At 45.1% G+C, this 21521-nt stretch overlaps 1 protein-coding gene across 3 annotated transcripts in view; it reads left to right on the top strand.

The window, feature by feature from the left end:
- The window catches only part of FBXW8 (F-box and WD repeat domain containing 8), a 55074-nt gene that overhangs the window by 2632 nt on the left and 30921 nt on the right, over positions 1-21521 (top strand). For all 3 annotated transcript variants that reach the window (XM_065692729.1, XM_065692727.1, XM_065692730.1), the window contains exons 2-4: positions 1303-1407; positions 10208-10372; positions 11789-11877. In XM_065692729.1, coding sequence (XP_065548801.1) covers positions 1303-1407; positions 10208-10372; positions 11789-11877 — 359 coding nt within the window. The remainder of the gene's footprint in view (positions 1-1302; positions 1408-10207; positions 10373-11788; positions 11878-21521) is intronic.

Here is a 21521-nt window from a genome sequence, read left to right as displayed (position 1 = left end):
CCACAGCTTCTCTGGGCACCCTGTGCCAGTGCCTCAGCACCCTCACAGGGAAGAGCTTCTGCCTAAGAGCTCAGCTCAGTCTCCCCTCGGGCAGGTTCAAGCCATTCCCCTTGGCCTGTCCCTACAGGCCCTTGTCCAAAGCCCCTCTCCACATTCCTTGTAGACCCCCTTTAGGTACTGAGGTATTTGAATTACTGAATATTAGGTGTTGGAATCCCTTTTGCATTAAAAACTTTTTCCTGTGTAACTATTTTTAATGAACCCAGCACTGCCTGTACGTCCTACTTCATGGGTACTGCTGAGGGTCCAGGTCCTCTTCTCCATAGAAGAGACCTACAAAGAAACAAAGGTATTGGGGCTAGAGAGGTGCTAAGGCATAGGGGGATGATCCTGATTTGGGATCTCCTGATTTTCCGATGGAGACAGGTTGTAACTGAGCAGCTGATGTTGTGCATGGGGATCAGGCTTTCAGGACCACCTGGGGAGGGTACAGGAACCAGGAAAAAACACCAGAGAGCAAACCATCAAAATGGGTGGCATAGAAGTGCCCAGAATGGGGCTGATTTTGTTCACTCTCTATTATGTAGTATAAAAATTTGGACTATCCAGACAGAAATGAGGGAGAAATCTGGATGTCATGCCTCCAGAAGGAAGATTTAATAATTATGTAGTTAAAACAACCAGAAAGCATCTATGTATGCCGTGTATGTGTTGCATTTAGTTGTTAGGTTGAAAAGATGGATTCTTTGGGTTTAAATTGGTTTTTTAGATACATAGGTAAAGCAGCAACTCTTTCAGCATGTTGCATATTAAAAAGATGTGTCTATGTTAGTGACGAAAGACAGAAACTGTAACGTGATTTTCATTCAGTTTTATGTCAAAATACTCGTTCTCCATCATCTGAAGTCTTGTGAGTGAAATTAATACTGGGCATATGTCTTCACAGTTTGATCTACTTGTTTGGTCTTTTTGATGCTTAAACCTTAGACAGACTGTTTCACTGGAACTTGTGTCTTGCCTTTCCATGCCATCTGACTATAGATAAGCCTTACATTTTAACTCAATCTGCTTGTTAGCTGCACTCTTGCCTTCTAATATCCTTTACCTGATGTGACTCAGAGAGAACAGAGTAGCTTGAGTACTTTTAGCCAGCCCGATTAGTCTGACGTGCTGTTACAGGAGGGAGAGGCAGAATTGCCTTTGCCTTTTTGGTGGCACGATGTCCTTTCTTCATACCTTGGCTACTACCTAGCTGTACATTAAGGAAGCCGAACAAATTATTGTCTCTTTCTTTCTTTTCAGAATGAAATAAATGAGGTTCCTTTCTTTGATGTCCAGCTGCCTTATGAGCTGGCACTGAAGATATTTCAGTACCTCGGCAAGACGGAGTTGGGAAGGTGTGCTCAGGTGAGTGCTGTTGGCTGCTTCTCCAATACTGTGTAAAATGGGCAGGAATATTCCAGAAACAGTCATTGATGAAGGCCCTTAAATATAGCTCAGCTGATTGTGCTTGTAAGTGCTGAAAGTACCTCCAGAGGTGAATATTGAAGAAGAATAGTAAATGGTCTGGATTTAGAGCTTGCAGTTGAGTTAAATAAAGCATTTGTGGCTTGGACAAAAGTGAAGCCTTCAGATTTAAAGTAAATACTTCTGAAGGTTTTGGGGTTCAAGTGAATGTACTTAGGAACAAGTGAGTGTCTTACTGCAGTATTTAGAACACAACACTTTGCAGTACTAAAGGGCATGGCAACAAAGGTGTTCATCCAGCTTTTCAGTGTGTGACCTGAACCGTAGGAATTGGAGTAGTAACTTTTTGTCTGTAGTAGTTCCATGTGAGGCTGAATTCTTAAAAGCCACTGATTTCCCATTACCCGCCAAGGGGTTCATAATTTTATTGGGTGATACTTTAAGATAATGCTTTCACCAGTCTGTACTCAGGCATGGTTCATAATGTAGTAATTTACGTGTAGCTGTAAACTGCCTGTCTCTTCAAGCTCATTCTTCAAGCAGCTTCAATAACTTTGAACAGTCACGTACACCTGACTTGGGATTGTTCAGCCCACTCTTCTGAGCCTCTTTATCTCCTTTCTTCACACACTGAAAGATTAATCTCCTCTCTGAATAAAGCAAACTTAGTTGGTGAGTGCTGATTACCCTGTAACTTAGAGTAGGACATAGTGGATATTCATTGCCAGCTTTTCCCATGGCCACTGGTCAGTGTTTCAGGCTGGTGTTCACTGAACTCTTAAGCGCAAAGCACATCATGCAACTTCACAAGAAGTCCATCCAAAACCATTCTTTGTGTTACACTTGAGCCATTCTCTGGATTGTTTGCAGGAGAAAGAAATGATGGTATGTAAAAACTGACAAGGGTCAGGCAGGGTACAGCTTTTTTGGGGAGGGTAAACTGGGCACAAGTATTATCCAAATGGCACGTTGTCTTGAAATCAGGCTTTTAAGGTTCAATGTGAGCAAGTCATGGTGTTAAATAGCTACCACAGTTGGTAACTGAATAAATCTTTGGCTTGCTGAGGACTATTAGAAGAAGAATAATTCCTCTTTCAGGGCTTCTGTTGCAAAGGAATAATTTCTCCAGTATTATTTTTTGGTGCTGTCCAGGAGATGAAAGCTTTCAGATATGCTTGAGCTTGTCATACATCTTAACATGAAAAGCACATGGAACTGTTGGAACAAGTCCAGAGGAGGCCACGAGGATGATCAGGGGACTGGAGCACCTCCCGTATGAAGACAGGCTGAGAAAGTTGGGGCTGTTCAGCCTGGAGAAGAGAAGGCTGCATGGAGGCCTCAGAGCAGCCTTCCAGTACCTGAAGGGGGGCCTATAGGGATGCTGGGGAGGGACTCTTCATCAGGGACTGTAGTGACAGGACAAGGGGTGACGGGTTAAAACTGAAACAGGGGAAGTTTAGATTGGATCTAAGGAGGAAGTTCTTTACTGTGAGGGTGGTGAGGCACTGGAATGGGTTGCCCAGGGAGGTTGTGAGTGCTCCATCCCTGGCAGTGTTCAAGGCCAGGCTGGACAGAGCCTTGGGTGGGATGTTTTAGTGTGAGGTGTTCCTGCCCGTGGCAGGGGGCTGGAACTGGATGATCTTAAGGTTCTTTCCAACCCTAACTATTCTGTGATTTGGGGTAGAGAGATGTGATCAGTAAAGGCCCCATCGCATGAGGTGAAACAGGGTTGCATTTCTTGAGTGGATTACTTTAAGGTTATTAATTTTCCATCTCTTTTTTGTTTTGTCGCTGTTAGTTGTGGTTTGCTTTGTTTCCCTGGGGATGGTCAGTTTATCTCAGGGCATAATAAAGAGATTGGCTGGTGAAGGGCTGCTCCTTTTCTGTGTGCTCGGACTTCACTTGGTCTCTGTTTCACTCACTTTGGTTTCTAACCTGAACCTGTTCTCATAAGAAATGCTTTAACACTGAGAAGATTTTCCACCTTTCTCATTCCCCTCTCACACTGAGTCAGTCGGTCCTGCGTGGCAGCTGACAGGTAGCTGAGCAGATGCCCAGTGTTTTACAGGGCTTTCAGAGTGAGATGAAGATCCAGTGCTTTTAGAGCAGAGCTGGCTGCTTCTGAAGTGTTCAAATAAAAAGCAAAGCCGTAAAAGTAAATCCCATTTGCATTTTTCTCTTGGTGCTTTGGTTTTTGAAGGGTGGGTGGAAGCCCACTTGTGTTAAATGGAAAGCCCTGCTGCTTTATGGTGTTATCCCAGAAAGGTGTTTTTCTTAAGGTGCCTTGGGATTTTAATGACATTGGGCCAGTTAGTGGAATTGGCATCAGGAGCTGTGTGAGTGCCTTTGGAGAAAACCTGTTAGCTTAGTTCTTTATGCCAAGTTGGTACCCGACTAACAGTGAAGTAGCCTGACTGCAGAGTCTCTTTGAGATTTAATCACACCACAGACTGCTCTGGAGAACTTTAATTTCACCTTGATGTTTCCCCCTTCCCACTCTTCCCCACAGCTTTTCCTTGAGTTTTGGAATTAGTACTCTAAAACACAAACTACCTGCATGGCATTTCAAATACCAAAGCCATGCGCAGCATGTACATGAGTGGTGTCAGCAGTTCCTGAGCTCTGGTGGGTTCACAGGAGTTGTGTGATACCCAATAGCATCCAGCAGACCACTCCCTGTTGATATCCCATGTTTGTAATTCAAGGAGAAATGTATCCAGGACTTACTGTGTCAGCAGAACAGGCCAGAGTAAGGGCAAAATTTTCCCTCTGCTTTGTGTCAGCCCTGTGGTCACCTTTTGATTCTGTTCTGACCATTGAAAGATGTATCTGTGCTGTGAGTGATTCTCTACAAGTGCCTGACAGGAGGATGGAGCCAGGAGGGGCTGGGCTCTGCTCCCAAGGAACAAGGGATGGGACAAGAGGAACCGGCCTCAAGCTGCCCCAGGGCAGGTTTAGATGGAGCTGAGGAACAATTCCTGCCCCAGAGGGTGCTCAGGCATTGGAACAGGCTGCCCAGGGCAGGGCTGCAGGCACCGGCCCTGCAAGGGTTCACACACCGTGGAGACGAGGCCTCAGTGCCATGGGTTAGGGATGGCCTTGGCAGTGCTGGGAATGGTTGGACTGGGTGAGCTTAAAGGGCTTTTCCAGCCTGATTCTGAGATTCTTGTGTTATTTGGGGCTGATACTGTGGATACCTGCAGTTAACTTCACTCATGGTCTGAGGATCTGGCCTTTACATTGTCAGCTTTGTGACAAGGTGATATGCCTCATCTATGAACGTCTCCATATACTTACAGTTACTGCTTTCTAGTAAATGCCAGAATCTGCTTGAGTTGCATTTTGTGGTGTGAAGGCATCAGTGGGAAGTTGCCTGTTTGCATTTTCATCCCAGGGAAGGTTTAGAAATGTTTACCAACACAATTGTGTATGTATCTAAGACAAGGGAGACTGTTTCTAGGAATGTAAGAATGAATTGCCTTCCATAAATGGAGAATTTCAGATGCTTGTCTCTAGAGCTTCAGGAATTTTCAACCTGTTAGGATTTCAGTGTTTACACATATGAAAGAAGAAAATCTCATGTATTTTTTGAGCATCCTTTTGCATCAAGGTTGTATATGGATAAAAGAAATCGCCCATCCTCCTCATAGTTGAGAGGGAGAGCAGAGAAACCAATGGATAAGGATATACTGGGCTCAGGATGGGACTTAAAATAGCAGATGGACCACTTGGTGGGTAAGGAATTGGCTGGGTGGTCATGCTCTAAGAGTTGTGGTCGGTGGCTTGATGTCCAAGTGGAGACCAGTGATGAGTGGTGTTCCTCAGGGATCGGTGTTGGGACTGGCGCTGTTCAACGTGTCTGTTTGCGATACAGACAGTGGGATTGAGCAGGCTCAGCAAGTTTGCTGATGGCACTGGGCTGTGTGGTGTGGTTGATGTGCTGGAGGGAAGGGATGGGATCCAGAGGGACCTGGGCAGGCTGAAGAGGTGGGGCTGTGTGAAGCTCATCCAGTTCAACAAGGCCAAGTGCAAGCTTCTGCCCCTGGGCTGGGGCAATCCCCAGCACAAACATAGGCTGGGGGGGGATGAAGGGATTGAAAGCAGCCTTGAGGAGAAAGACTTTGGGTGTTGGGTGAGGAGAAACTCCCCATGACCTGGCTTCAGTGAGTGCCTGAGCCCAGAACCCCGCCGGGTGCTGGGCTGCACCCCCAGAGCAGCAGCTCAGGGAGGGGATCCTGCCCCTCTGCTGCGCTCTGGGGAGACCCCCCCTGCAGCCCTGATCCAGCTCTGGGGCAGCAGCGCAAGAGGGACGTGGAGCTGCTGGAGCGAGGCCAGAGGAGGCCATGGGGATGCTGCGAGGGCTGGAGCAGCTCTGCTCTGGAGCCAGGCTGAGAGAGCTGGGCTGGGGCAGCCTGGAGAAGAGAAGGCTCCTGAAGGGGAGACCTGAGAGCAGCTCCAGTGCCTAAAGGGGCTGCAGGGAACCTGGAGAGGGGCTTGGGACAAGGGCCTGTAGGGACAGGCCAAGGGGAATGGCTTGAACCTGCCCGAGGGGAGCCTGAGCTGAGCTCTTAGGCAGAAGCTCTTCCCTGTGAGGGTGCTGAGGCGCTGGCACAGGGTGCCCAGAGAAGCTGTGGCTGCCCCATCCCTGGCAGTGCTCAAGGCCAGGTTGGACGCAGGGGCTTGGAGCAAGCTGCTCCAGTGGAAGGGGTCCCTGCCCGTGGCAGGGGGTGGGGCTGGAGGAGCTTTAAGGTTACTTCCAACCCAAACCATTCTATGGTACTATCATTATCACTGGGAATTGAAAAGATGAGCAGCCTCCACCTGGTGTGGCTTCCATCTGAATGGCTTTGGATTAGATCCGGTTTGGCACTCTGTATTGGAGTGAACTGAAGGTCCAGATATGTCTAATTGAGGACCCTGGCTTCAGCGAGGGAACCTTGACAGTGCCTTTGTGTGTCTAGGGAAGAAAATTAACCTAATGAAACAAAGACAGTTATTTGATGGAGAGGGATAAATAAACCTTTGTTATAGTTTGAGCCAGTTGATTTAGGTAAGATTAGGAGGAATTTAGGATTTAATGGAAGAGGTGGGCTTTGTTTGTTGCTTTTTTTGTGTGTTTTTAATAGCAAAACCTATGTGAGTGAAAGCCTGTGAAGTCCTCCAGACCATTATTACTTGCTGAACTGTAAGATACAAAACTGTTCCTGTGTGGAGCTCAGGGGAAACCTAAGTTTCTTTGCTGAGAAAGGTTGAGAACTGTAGTAAAAAGATAATAAGAACACTAAATGCAAAATGAAACCGGGAACTCTCAATCTATAAACAGCTCTGTGAGATGTTGTCATTGAGGGTTGCTGGAGTTTCTACACAGTGTAGATTTGGAGATCATTATGTTTGTAGTTTAATAAGAGCTTTGCACATCTCAGCTACTCCCCAACAAGCCGAATGTATGGGTGCGTATAAATAAAGCCATAATGCTCTGGCTTTCGGGGCCTCACCTGAAACTCGAAGTCAAGCAGATCTAATAAAGCTGACTTGGAGCCAGTGGCTGGTTTTAATGCGGCAGCTCACAGTGGTGCTGTAAAGTGGAATGCTTGAGACACTTTTATTAGTGATTTCTTGCAGCTGAGCCTCGCTCAGTGGGGCTTTTACAAGGGATTGTCATGCTAGTTTTGGTGCAGCAAGAAAAGGCTGCGTTAAGGACCCTTTGGAAATCCCGGCTTGTAAAGCAGCAGGATTCAATGTAATTTGATTTAAGAAAATCATAATAGGCAAGGATCTTTATTCCTTTTGCATGTTTGTTCCTGAAAGTTGAAAAGGCAGCCTAAATTTTATGTAGTTCCCCCCCTTCTTTTGTTTTAATACCGTCTTTATAAAATGCTTTTAAGACCTTGAAACTGGAAAGCTCTGAACAACATTGTCTATTTTGGCAACCTCCAAAGGTGTGTGTTTTTTCTTTCTTTTTGCTTCTTTTTTACTAAGCAAGGCAAACATTGCCATCACTTGGCTTTGTTTCCTTCGGCTTGGCCTCTAGCCTGTCCCCTCCATGTCAGCAGAAACGTGCTGCTGGAACAGGAGGGGGGCAGAGGTGCTGCTCATGTCAACCCGACTTGGCCCAGTGCTCAACTCCTGCCCAACAGCTGCTTCGGTTTGGTGTGTCAGCACAAAGCTGGGTGGTTTTTTTTCCTTTGAGCAGTAATATCTGGATTTATATTGCTTTAAAATCAAGTTGAGAGCAAATTCCCCACTAAACTGTAATGCTCTGAGGGTTTTTCTTTTGCTTTTGAACTTCCTGAGTGTGTCCCTATAGGGAGAGGAGCATTAAGCACTGCTTTTTTATTGCAGGATGATGTATAATGCTAGAGAAGACTCAGTGCTGTTTCTGTCGTTTTAAGGCATTCTGTTTGCCCTGTCCGGGTTGCTTGCTTTGTCAGATGGTGGAGAGGATTGCGTGTGTCTGCTAGTCTGAATTAAGTTCTCTAGGTGATTGAGTAGAGTATTAGTTCTGCTGGACTTGGATGTTCCTGTTTGAGAGCTGCTCTTGTATGTAGGTATCTTTGGGCCCCTCACTTCAAGAGAGACATTGAGGGGCTGGAGCAGGGCCAGAGAAGGGCACGGAGCTGGTGCAGGGCCTGAGAAGGGCACGGAGCTGGTGCAGGGCCTGGAGCCCAAGTGTGATGGGGAACGGCTGAGGGACCTGGGGGGTTCAGATGGAGAAGAGAAGGCTCAGGGGGGACCTGATGGCTCCCTACAAGTGCCTGACAGGAGGATGGAGCCAGGAGGGGCTGGGCTCTGCTCCCAAGGAACAAGGGATGGGACAAGAGGAACCGGCCTCAAGCTGCCCCAGGGCAGGTTTAGATGGAGCTGAGGAACAATTCCTGCCCCAGAGGGTGCTCAGGCATTGGAACAGGCTGCCCAGGGCAGGGCTGCAGGCACCAGCCCTGCAAGGGGTCACACCTTGTGGAGACGAGGCCTCAGTGCCATGGGGCAGTGGTGGCCTTGGCAGTGCTGGGAACGGTTGGACTGGATGAGCTTAAAGGGCTTTTCCAACCGGGTTGATTCTAATCTTAAAAACATATTCAGGTGACTCAGTCCACCCTTCTCTCTTCATATGAAACTTTTCTTTTCCCTGGAAGAATATATAATGAAATATATCTTATGATGCAATCCTTGATTCCTAGTGGGATGCTAGGTTTTGAGAGCATTGATGACACATGTGCGCCTTCATAGTGAGACCAACAGGCACACAATGTAAACAGCACGGCTAGAAGATTCGTAAAGCTTTCCACAGGGGAGATCTGTGCTGTTCATTGCGTAGATACTGTCCCACTGCTTGGGGACTATATAGTACACACCATGTGTGCAAGATGGTTTTGCACTTACTGTGACCCAGGGAGACCTGTCAGACACAGGGTCATGTTGATGGGTGCTTTCTGGACCTCAGCTGCTGTCTCCCTGTGATGCTGTGGGTGTTTTAGTTGGGCTGACTCCCCAGTCTCGTCCTGATGCTCCATTTCATAGAGCAGACTAAGGCACGCTCTTCCAAGTCGTCACATAACAAATTGTACAGATCACGTTACAAACTGCTTGATTTATTTTCCTAACCTCTGTGAAAGCCTCACTGCAGGCTTTGTTACTCCATGGCTTGTGTTCTGCATGGACTCCTAGCAAATCTCTGCTGCCAAAAGCATGTCGTACTTTCAGTATTCCTTATGCTGTATTTTGTTGTGACACTCTAGTTTTAAATCTGAAGCAAGGTTTGCCTAATAATGGCAAAATACAAATTATGAAATAGAGAACAAGTAATAGTTCATCTTTCACTTCCCTCTGCCATGTTGTGCCTGTGGAACACATGGCAAGTGAGCACAGTCCTGTGAGAGTTTGTCTGAATGGGACGCCTGGGTTCTTGGTGTAAGCTGGGGACTGCAATGGACATTAGATGCTTAATTGTAAGATGCTTATAAATGATGTCAGTCTGAGAAGGCTTTCTTAGTCTTTTGGAAGCAGTGTACAATTGATTGCTGCTTTCACTGGTAGCAGGTTTCATTGGTTACCTCTTTTTCTTTTAAATTAAGAATTACAGGGAACAGATTGCTACTTAAGTTGCCTCTTACCTCTTGAATCTTTAATTCTAAGCCCACAATTGCTAGTGATGAGGCTGTTCTCTCTGCAATGGACAGCAACTTGAGGCTGCTTGAAAAACTTAATAATTCATTCCTATTTATGCATACTGTAATACAATAGGTTATAAATCACTAATGTCATACACCTAATCAGGCATTGTCAGTGGGGCTTTAGAGAGATTGTGGTGTGATCTGAGAGGTTTTCCTAGCTACAAATATGAACATAGATTCATATTTTTGCTCTAAGCTTACAATGCTGTCTTCATTGTTTTCTTGCTTTTTTCCCTTCACAGTTCTCTCATACACTGATTTTTCAGTGCGTTAGTGGCAGTGTGGTCACTGAACACTGGTGTCCATCTTGCAAGGAGTTCTAGTGGAGCAAAAATTCAGTTACTTCCAAAAGAATCCACAGAAAACAAGCCTTTTGTTAAAGGTTTGGGGCTTTTATGCACTCAGTAGTATAAAAGGTGAAAAAATACATTTGTTTAGTTAAGAATTTAGTCTCAGTTTATGCCTGTATTGATTTATATGTGTGCATTTCAGATGTTACTTAAATAATTTTCTATGAAATCCATGTTTTACAACTTCATGCTATACATGTCTATAAATCTGGTTTCTAGGTCAGCAGGACGTGGAAGGCACTTGCAGAAGATGAAGTGTTGTGGTACAGGTTGTGCCAACAGGAAGGATACCTGTTGGATACAAGCATCTCCGATCATGCCTGTTGGAAGCTTGCCCTCAGGAACTGCCGGGCCAGAGAGCGCACATTGAAAACCAACTGGAAGGTAAAAGGGAATTTCTTTGATGGCATCCAGATACTGTAGAAAAATGGGAACCTGGTTCAAGGAAGTGGTGGTGAAAAGTTGGTCTTTTGTATTGCAGCCTCTTTTTGCCAGTGGAAAGGGGAAAGCTGCTGAAGGATTTATGAGAACTACTCCTAGCTCCATTACCTGTTTTTTTCACCCCAGTGTCTGATTGCTTTTGGGAGTGAGTCTTTGTTTGCTATGCTGCTCCACTGACTTCAAGAGAGACTTTTGTACGTCAACCATCCACTGATTATGAGAATCGGTCTTTAAGATGAAGGCTTCTTCCTCTGCTCGTTACGTACCCTGGCTTAAAAGAAAGCTGTCATTTTGTTGTTGTTGTGATAGTTGTTTCTCTGCCTAAAGATTATGAGTGATAATGAAGAGTGATAGCTCTTCTCCTTCATTTCCATCTGTAACAATTCCAGGCAGCAAGTATAAGATGCGACTTCTCTCAGCTGCACTGCAGCTTATCAGTAGCAATAGCAAAGCTTGGAGTTTTCCACAAAGAATTAAATTAATCATAGAGTCTACTGGGTTGGAAAAGCCCTTTAAGCTCATCCAGTCCAACTGTTCCCAGCACTGCCAAGGGCACCACTAACCCATGGCACTGAGGCCTCGGCTCCACGGTGTGTGAACCCTGCAGCCCTGCCCTGGGCAGCCTGTTCCAATGCCTGAGCACCCTTCGGGGCAGGAATTTTTCCTCAGCTCCATCTAAACCTGCCCTGGGGCAGCTTGAGGCCGGTTCCTCTTGTCCCATCCCTTGCTCCTTGGGAGCAGAGCCCAGCCCCTCCTGGCTCCATCCTCCTGTCAGGCACTTGTAGGGAGTGATCGGGTCCCCCCTGAGCCTTCTCTTCTCCATCTGAACCCCCCAGGTCCCTCAGCTGTTCCCCATCACACTTGGGCTCCAGGCCCTGCACCAGCTCCATGCCCTTCTCTGGCCCCGCTCCAGCCCCTCAATGTCTCTGTTGCAGTGAGGGGCCCAGAACTGATCACAGGATTTGAGGTGCAGCCTCACCAGTGCCCAGTGCAGGGGCACAATCCCTGCCCTGGCCCTGCTGCCGCACTGGTGCTGATCCAGGCCAGGACGCTGGGGGCTTCCTGGCTGCCTGGGCACAAGCTGCTCATGCTCAGCTCCATCAATCAGCACCCCCAGGTCCTTTTCCATGAGCAGTTTCCAGCCGCTCTTCCCCAACCCTGGAGCATTGCGTGGGGTTGTTGAGGCCCAAGTGCAGGACCGGCACTGAGCCTTGTTGAACCTCATCCCATTGCCCTCATCCCATGGATCCAGCATGTCCTGGTGCCTCTGCAGAGCCTCCTGCCCTCCAGCAGATCAGCACTCCTGCCCAAGTCAGTGGCTGTGTGGCTATGCCAACACCATGTCTTCTTTCTGTACAGAACCGCATCGGTGCTGTGAGCCAGCTGCGGTACGAGCTGGGAAAGATTCTGTGTGATGTACATTCCTGTGATGGAGTTGTCATTGCTGGGTGAGTATGAGGCTCCCTGATGCTCACTTACACTGCTTGAAATCTCATGTACTGCTTTTAACACATTCAACAGAAGCACTTGTTAGAGGCAGCAAGAATGGCTTTTGCTAACCACAGTTCCTTTGTGGGTGATGGTGACTGTCCTTCAGGTGACTGATAATGACGGTTACCTACAAGTCATTTCAGCAGTGCAGGTTTTTCTTGTACTATTCACAAAGCATGTGGTCCCTGTAAAGTCTGCAGTACTTTGTGATGAGCTGTATCCATTGTTTTGCTGTGGAAGCACCCAGAGTGTGTTAAATGTCGTACACATCTACTGAAGCATGCTCGCTTCATTACTTTTTCCATAAAATCCCTTCATCTCAAGGATGTTCTTGTTACTGTGCAAGATAACTTTAGGACTGTGACTTTCCTCCATTTTTATTTGGAAGACAATCTGGGGAGGTGATCAACACCCAAAATCCGAGAAACTCAAACTTCTCTTTCCTTAATATAAAGCCTTGTCAGGACCTTGATGTAATGTTAGCTGTTCATTTGGTTTACACTCTTAAATACAGTTCTAAGAACCTCACAAACGCTTAGAAGAGGTTACCATGACTGCGTCAATAGATGTAAGGCTTTACTGCTTGAATTTTACAGGTTCAGGAATTAGTAGCCCTCCAGAAGAAGCCACATGAGTAAATACAAATGGTGTCACCCTGGGGGCAAGTCAGAGAACACTGTCCTCAGCATACCAGAGCTCCATATTTATGGTGGCACTTCACATTAATGGTATGCTTATGCATTATGGGATTAGAGAAAACTGTGAAGTACTATAAAATTCACACACTGGTTGAAGGAAAGTTGCTTTGGAATGCACTGGCTGTAGGTACACATTGATACGCTTTTCATAGAATCATGGAATGGTTTGTGTTGGAAGGGACCTTAAAGCTCCTCCAGTTTCAACCCCCTGCTGTGGGCCGGGACCCCTTCCACTGGAGCAGCTTGCTCCAAGCCCCTGTGTCCAACCTGGCCTTGAGCACTGCCAGGGATGGGGCAGCCACAGCTTCTCTGGGCACCCTGTGCCAGCACCTCAGCACCCTCAGAACGCTCTTGGGCAACTGAGAGCAGAAATCTGAACTAGCAGACAGCAGGAGCAAAAGGGGAATTTTCATCTTTGATGATTGGTTTGGTTTGTGTTTGGTTTTGTTTTTTTCCACTTGTGTTCCTTCTGCATTTGCAGGTCTCCCGTTCTCTTCTCTCTGCCATCCTGTTCATTGAGTACTGCTTCCCTTTCTCCGCTTCTGCAGTGTTTTCGCTGCTGTAGTTGGTTGCGTTAGAGGAATGGAAATGGCTCTGCTGAAGAGCCTGTAGTCTGTGACCTCTGGAGGGGCAGTGCCACACAGTGGTTAACCTGAACAGTGGCCATGGAAGCGGCTGGAGGAAGTTGTGTGGCTGGAGGACCACAGATCTTAGTGCCTGATGTGAGACCCTTGAGGCAGTGCTCAGACACTGCATGTCGCAGCCTGCTGTGGTCTGTGGCTGGGCTCCAGCTCAGCCCACAGCAACCTGCCTTCTTCTGTGCCCTTCAGCTTGGGCACTGTGTTTCCTGGCCTTGGCTAGGGATCTGCACTGCTGCATCCATTCCACTGTCTCTAATGAAACCTCCTGTACTTTTTTGGGAGCCAGAAACCCCAGTTGTCTCCATGCTGCTGCCAAAACCTCCAGCTCTTTTTTCTCTTCATTTTCTCCATTGTGTTTATATCCAAATATGCAATATATAGAATTTTATAGAATATATACTATAGAATTTTATAGAATATATAGAAGATAAGCAGAATAAATTAAGTATCTAAAGAATTAATAACCAAAGGACAACAATCCTGCGTATTCAACTCAGTCTGTGTTTCAGCTTGGTGTGTTGTGGAAGTTGGGTTTATGCAGTTTCACAGTGTTTCCATGCTGGTTCCCCAGTTCCTCCAGTGTCTCCTGATTCTCTTGGTGAGTTTGCAGCAGTTGGCATGGTGAAGGGAGGTGGTGCCATTGAAAAATTGTGGTTCCTGAAGGGTTTGTGGAAATAGATGAGCAGGAAAGAGACCACCAAGGGAAAAGCTGCATGTGTGTCTCCATTAGGAAAAGCAATGTTCCAGGTTCCACTCGCATGACTTTTCAGTCATTCCCCTTCTCTGAGATAATGAATGTTCAGTAAATAGTATCTTTTTATGAAGCTATGAGCATATATTTAGTACAACAGCACAGAGAAATCAGAATTCTGCTGTTTGATTTGATCTGGTTAGGAAATTAAATGTTTAGAGTATTAGGACCGAAAGTTACATTCCTTCCTTTGCTGTTTACTGCTTGCCTTTCACTCTGCTTTGGTAGCTTGAGGTCCCTGACAGCATCTCTCTAAGTTGCTTCAAGTAGAAAACTATCCGATGAATCTTGCCCCGAAGAAGATGAATTCATTATTCTGCCAATAATGGTGAATATCAAACAGCACAGACTTCAAGTTATCACTAAAACTTGTAAGGACGTTAGGAAATGGCACAGGGAAATGAGTTATGGGCATGTTCAGGAGGGGTAGATTGAGGAATTTGGTGGGGTTTTGTTGTTTTTCTTTAAACCTAAACATAACCCTCCCCTTTCTCTCCCTGCTTATAGTATTGTACTTAATGGCATTGTGCTTTCAAATTTGTAATAAAAGTGTAATGAATCTGGTGATCAATAGTAGCTGTTGCATTCGTTCGGTACTCGAGAAGTAATTTAATAGCTGAGGTTAGCAGAAGTCAATATTCTTCTCAGTATAAATATCAATTATCTGTTACATTTAAGGATTATATCTCCAGTTTCACAAACACTTATGTGCTTATATATGCGAATAATCCTAGGTTACAGGGAGACTTGCTGTATGCATAAAGCTAAACTCGTGTGACTTTACAACACTTCAGAGGTCAGTGATGATCTTAAGGCTGATTTTGTGTGCGGCATTTCCTGGGGTTTCTCAGCAGTGGCCTGTGGCATCATTTACCTTTCTTTCTTCTGTTGTCAGGCTGCTGCACTGGATCAGATAGGGCTGCTCAGTTTTTAGGAGGTTTTTTGCTGCCTGACTTTGGGGAGCAGCTGCAGCACTCTGGCTCAGCTTGGTCAGACCAGCCAGGCATTACATTCTGTCTTTATAGCTGGAAACTCTGGCAGTGCGTAGCAGCTGCTCCCAGGTTTCAGGATGCTCAAGTTGGGATCTTGGGAGATCAGAGAATGGTTCTAAAAATCAAACAAGGGGTGGAGAGCAAGGATCTCCAGCAGAAATGCTGGGGCTGTTGCGCATTTGGAGTCTTCAGCAAGCCTGGGAACAACCTTTCGTGACGTGAACCTGTGCTGTGATAGACCTGATCTTGTGTTCTTCACTATCCAGCACGGTTTGAAGCAGTAAAGTGGGATCATTTCTGTTTAGAGGTTTTTTATTTTTGCTCTTTCTGAAAAGGAGTTTGTGCAAGTTCTGAGCAGAGTGACCTAAAGCAGCAGCCACAAGTGTGTTGGAGGCAGTTTGCCTGAAGTGGTTCAGGAGGAGATCTCTTTTGTTAACGTTATGTGAGGAAGCAAAGATAAACTGTGCAGGGTTAGCTCTCCCTTAGAGAAATGCACCTATTTCGTGGCCCCTCCTCTCCACACTGCTGCCAAAGCTCAAGCCAGAAGATGGCAGAATATCAAGGATTGATTAAGCGCAACCTGAGCTGCGAGTGGAAGGTGGCTGCTAGCAGCTCCTCTTTCTCAGAGCGCCTCGCATTTACTGGCTGACATCAGATAATTCAATCCGGCCTGCACAGCACATCTTGTGTTTATCATTAAAATTTCATCCCAGCGGTTACGATGCTTGTTTTCTGGGTCAGACCTTGAATCCCTTTTCATTTGAGACAGTGGTGTTTGCGGTTACCTCACTCCCAATCAGTGTTGTATTTGCCAGCCTTTCTACAGTTACATGTCTCGAAGGATCTTCTTTAAAGGGATGCTGTCCTCCCCCTCCCCTCTGTATTCAATTCAAATGTAGTTTTATCTATAAGTCAGAGTTTACTTAAAGCAATTATATGTCTGCTTGCTTGGCTTTTATAAATTACTACTGGTGATTGGGTTCACTGTGCCTAATGCTGTTGTATGCTTGGTTTCAGTGCAGAATGCCTGGATTTCTTGATTGTCTTTTAATAAAAGCTTATTTATATCTTTCAAGCAAGCACATGTTCAGACAGGAAAGCTGCTGCTTTTTTTTCTGGGCAGTATTGACAGCCACAGTGATGGGCATCTGCAGGCAGAAGTTAGGTTTCCTCCTGGAAGCACCGATCTCAAAGCATGTATCTGGTCCTTGTTTGAACTGTATTGTCATTGCGCAGTGGATCCTGTGGTATAACATGTAGTGTGTTGTGAGACTGTGTTGCTGTGTGTGTGGAATACACGTGTGGCTGTTCTTGAGCTGTGTGGCAAACCTGCCTTGTGTTGGTGGCTGTCATCTTAACCTCACAACTCTTACTGTAAAACCCCACCAGGTCTGCTGTGAGGCAGGGTGATGTTTTAGTGTGCAGGGTGTTAACTTTTATGCTTGCAGAAGGGGCACTGTGGCTTTACTGCTGCTGTTTGTAGCTCTGAAAGCTTCCCAAATGAAAATAAACAGGAGTCAGTCCATCCTTCCAAATACCCAGGTATATAAAGGTATCTGTTTTTTCTTTCTTCAGTTTTCCTTGACTGAAGGAAGAGTGGTAAACTGTTAGTGAAGAGCTCGCATAAATGGAAATACAAGGGTATGCTTCTGCTGTGCTGCTTCTGATAGAGATCCATCTAGCAGATGCTGCGTGGAGTCCCTGCCCCTCTTACAGACTAGGCTGGGAATCAGCCTGTGGTTCTTCTCTTCAGTTTCCTCCTTCCCCCATAAGTATTGTCATCTTTCCTAGAGACTTCATTTCCTTCAGTTACTTCTAGTGAGATTTAGCTGCTCTGAAATGCCTCGGTAAGTCAGTAGAGGAACACTTCCTCCCTCTCAGGGTGAAGCAGACCTAGCACACGTGGTATTTCTCCAAGTGATGCTTGATAAAGGTAATGAGAAGGAAAAGAACTTTCTAAACACTCTGTGTGGTTGGGGGAATCATCTGGTTTAGGAGTAGTGATAAATTTTGATTCTCTCATGCTGGGGAATGCCCTGAAATGATTTTTGTACAGCTGCCTTTGTTCTGAAGAGTCTTATGGCGGTTACAGTTTAAACACTGCAGCACTTCCAAACAGTTTGGACCTTAACAGTTTAAGTCATTATGAGCAACATAATGTAAGTAGCTACTACTATATGGTGGATGTCTTTGTTCTCTATGATCACCTCCCAGTCTACTTTCCTTATGTTCAAAGGTGACCTGCAAATGACTTGCTGTTCTTTTTAGCTTCATAATGATGTGTGAAACTAGCCCGAAAGGCTTGAAAGCACTTCCCTGCACTTTCCAAACTTCATGTCAACTCTCATCTAATTTGGTTTGGGTTTCTTTGGTTTTTGCTATAGGGCTTGTGGGTTATTCTCAAGGTATTTGTTATTAGCTCTTGCATCTTAATTCAGTGTGCAGACCTGAGGAAACCAAAATATTAATTAGTAATGAAAATGAATTGAAGTTAACTGAAGTCTTGAACAGCCTGAATAAACTCCTACCTTGCTTAATTGCTTGAATTGTGCTTGTGTAATGGCACAACATTGATAGGTTTCTCGCTCCCCTCTTGGTGACTGAGAGCCTGGGTGTAAAACAAAGCAGTAAGGCAGAAGGTAAAATGCTTGCCTTTTTCCTTCAACCTTCCCTAAACCTTTTGTGTCATCTTCACTCATTCTCATCATTGTTAAGAGATAGTAAGTGTCAGACCTTCCTTTTTTTCAAGTGAGTCACCTTTAGGAGGGTTGAAAACAGGATGACATCATTTCAGAGAGGTCAGATGACAAACTACAGGAGTTAGGTAAGGTTGTGTTCCGTGACAAACACATTGGCTTCTCTGTCAATGATGGAAAAGAGCCTTTCAGGTGAAACCAAGAGCAGAAGCTTGATCCCGACTCTTTGTGAAAGATGCTTTGCCAGCCTGCCTGACCATGGAGCTATTGGTTTACCTCTAGGTTGTGCTGGATGCAGATGAATGCGCTGCTGCAGCGAGATGGGCTGTGTGCTTAGTAATGCCCAGTGTTCTGAAGTCACAGTCATTTTTGAGCTTGCAAAGCCTGATTTTCTACTGAGGGCAGACAAACCCATCCTTATTTCTAGTAAGCTTATCATTGCACTTTTACTGTTTCCCCAACCTAGCAGCCCCTGTGCTTTTGCCATCAGTGTCTAGAGTTCAGGTGATACTTATCCTCTCGGCTGTTTGCAGTATGTTGCAGTCTGTGTCCCTTCCAACATGTAAACATTCCAAATTACATCATCTTCAAGTGGAGTTTTCTCCCCTGTATCTGAAACTGGAGCCATTGTTTTATTTGTTGCATTATGTGTTTGTCCTTCGGGAAATAACAGGTCTGATGGAGCAGATCCTCCCCAAATTGCAACCCAATTTCTCTTGAATTCTTTTGATAAAGATGATTTATTTCTTTTCCTTCTGTCATGACAGTACCCACAGTATTCTATTTCCTTGATCAGAGCAACTGGTTGAATCAATGGGCCTGGGCTGATGCAAGACACTGGAACTTGGATCTAAATGATGGGAGGTTCTTGGCCTTAAGGAAATTACTAGAGACAGTTTGTCTTTCTCTAACTTCTGCTTTTGTAAGTGTTCATTAAAATGTTTTGCCTACCATATAACCCTTTGGCTTGATTCTGTTCCCTTGGTATGACATTTACATCCACTTCAAATTAAAAAGGAGGTGAGGCACACAGAAGCACTTGGGATGGAAAAATACTAATTCTATTACAGGTAACAACAATAACCTGCAGAAGAGCTGCCTGTTATCTCCTGCAGCTTAACCCACTTTCTAGAGCTGTGGTTTCCTAAATAAGACCAGAAGAAGGAAAGTATAAGCTCTTTGCAGCTCAGTATCTATGAGTGGTCCACAGATGGGCGTGGGTTGATGAATTGGGAAGTCATGTTCCCAGCAGAAGAGTTTAGGAACTGATCATAGGATGATCAGAATGTGCTTCCTACATGTTCAATCTTAGTGTTTCCAGATCCATTTTGGTACAAGTTAGTCACTTTTCTCATAGCTGCACTCATATCTCAAGCAACCCAAAATAGTGTTGGGATGGAATCAGGGACATTACTTGTCTGCTTCACGTTCTTCTACCAGTGTTAGGATTGTTTCAGATGCTGGGTTTGGTTTAACCCTATCTGGTTTTTCTTGTATTTTATGGCATAGTTTCCTGCTATGCTCTATAATGGCAGAAAATTTTCTCTTGTTTCATTTGTATTGATTATTGTGTTCTGTTTATATTCCTTTCCGCCATATAGAGTAGTTCTTTACTCCTTGCTTGTAGCCTGTTTTTCCTGAATCTTTCCATTAAGGAGTCCCTTAGCCAAGCTACCTATTGATTATATACACAGTGGCAAAATCAAAGTCTTCAGATGATTGCTCTGTGAGGTATCTAACACTGTGATAAGTGTATCTAAGCATCGTTATGCCTCATTTCAGAGAAGACTTGTTGGGTCTTAATGTTGAGTATAAAGAAAGTAACAGAATCCATTTTATTTCAGTATTGTGTGTCGCCATTGTGGTATCTTCCAGCTTGCAGTGGTTGTGGTGAAGAGCTTTTATTTGGAATGGAACATTAGGAGTTACCACTGCCTTATGGAGAAGATGAAGCTTAGGAGCAGTTTGAACCAGCTTCCAAAGGCGTTTGGACTTGGGTTTATTTGGACCTTATTCTTAAGCCTTCTGAGGGGGTCACTGACTACATACCTTAATTAACCACATGAAGGACTGGTTACTTGCTTTTGGTGGAATAGGGATGAAAGGTCCGAGATGCTTGTTGCAGCAAGACCATGCAAAATACTCATTATTTTACTTACTTATCAACAGGCATCCTTTCAAACAGAACTATAGCTGGCGACTGTTACTTGAGCAAAATTCCTACTGACTTCAATAAAATGCATTGACATTGTAAGGACTTCATAATAAGATCTGTTGAGTATTAACAGATGGTCACTGACTGCCTGAAACAAAGTTGTTGGGTTTTTTCTTGTGTTTTGTTGATCACCGCAGGTATCTGGAAACTGAACAGACTTTGCCTTCTGGAAATCAAACCTGACTGTGAAACAAAGGGGGCTTCTTTCTCTTTTTATTTTCTTGCTACACATTCTTTAGAGAAAACACAGAAAATATGAACTGATTTCTGAAGTGTCTTTGGTGTTCACACCAACTTAGTGTAGTAAGACTTGCCCTGGCATCGTGTGCTTGAGACAGCCAACAAAATGGACTGTCACCAGCATCCTGTTTCACCAGAAACCCAGTTGACCTGCTTGTTGGAAGTGACATTCTGCAGTGCCAGCAGTAAGAGAGCCATGAAGGAAAGCAGTTTGTCTTTGCTGTGCCATGGACTGAACGAGGAGAGCCTCGACTGTTTTGAAAATGTTCCTGTTAACAGTTTTTCTTTTGTGTGTTTGTCAGTTTATGTATTAGTTGCAGTTGTACTTTGCACAAACACTAATTAGACAGCCATCAACACTCAGGGCCAAAGGCTTACTAACAATGCAACTGTGATAGCAGGGTCTTAATTGGTTGAGTATAATTGTCATTAGGCAACGATAAAGACATCTGGGGCTCTGGAGAGAGATCAGCCTCCCCCTCCTCCTCCTCGTCCCCAGATTTGTTCTGGCTATGGCTGTCCAACACAGTTGAGCTTTTTTCAGATGAGACTCTGTGTTTTGACCAGTTTCCTGATGTTTTTCTCCTTGTGAAATCGTCTGCCTCTTCAGCACCACTTCATTAGAGCGATGCCCAGGCTCCATCTCGGCTTCCTCCCACATGTGCTCTGCACTTCACCACCTGCTTCCCAGCCATCATGGGACATCAGCAGCTTTTAACCCCCAGCTCTTTTCTCCTTCAGTCTTCTGCTTTCACTCATGTGAGAGGGCACGAGGAAATGGTTCATCTCATTGTGACATTACTGCCAATAAAAAGTAGTTGAAATGCTTTTGATTAGTGAGTAGGTATTTTTATTATGCTGCATTTGTAGATACCATAAGAGTTTAATCTATTTTTGTGCAGTTTCTCTGTACCATATGCATTCCAGTTATTGTTGCTCCATTTCAGCAAGGTTTTTATGCATATCTGTAAAGCTTAAGCTGAATTTGCAGACTCATTTTTACAGATGTATACATATCTGTCCAGAATTACAGAACTGGCTTGTCAAGGAGTATAGTTAGAAAATTATAGCTCCTGTCTTTCTCCTGCTGCTGCTTTTCACGTGTATACACTGAAACGTTCGAAAGAACAAGAGGTGAAATGTAAATCTGTTGGAGAAGCTGAGTTACTTGGGTGCAGAGTGTCTGTTGAGTGCTAAGGGGAGGATGACTGGGTCTGGTGAGTAGGGATTGAAGCACGTGGACCCCTGAAACTGTGTGGATGAAATGCCTTGGAAGGCATCAGGGCAAGGAGAGGGGAAACCTAAGATTGTAAGCAAGAGAATTTTACTTGCGCTTGGGAAAGCAAGACTTTGGACAGCCTTTCTAAA

The sequence above is a fragment of the Lathamus discolor genome, chromosome 12, assembly GCF_037157495.1.
Source record: "Lathamus discolor isolate bLatDis1 chromosome 12, bLatDis1.hap1, whole genome shotgun sequence".
NCBI classification, from domain to species: domain Eukaryota; kingdom Metazoa; phylum Chordata; class Aves; order Psittaciformes; family Psittacidae; genus Lathamus; species Lathamus discolor.
The sequence above is the reverse complement of the archived record's forward strand: the minus strand, read 5'-3'. Positions and strand labels throughout refer to the sequence as shown.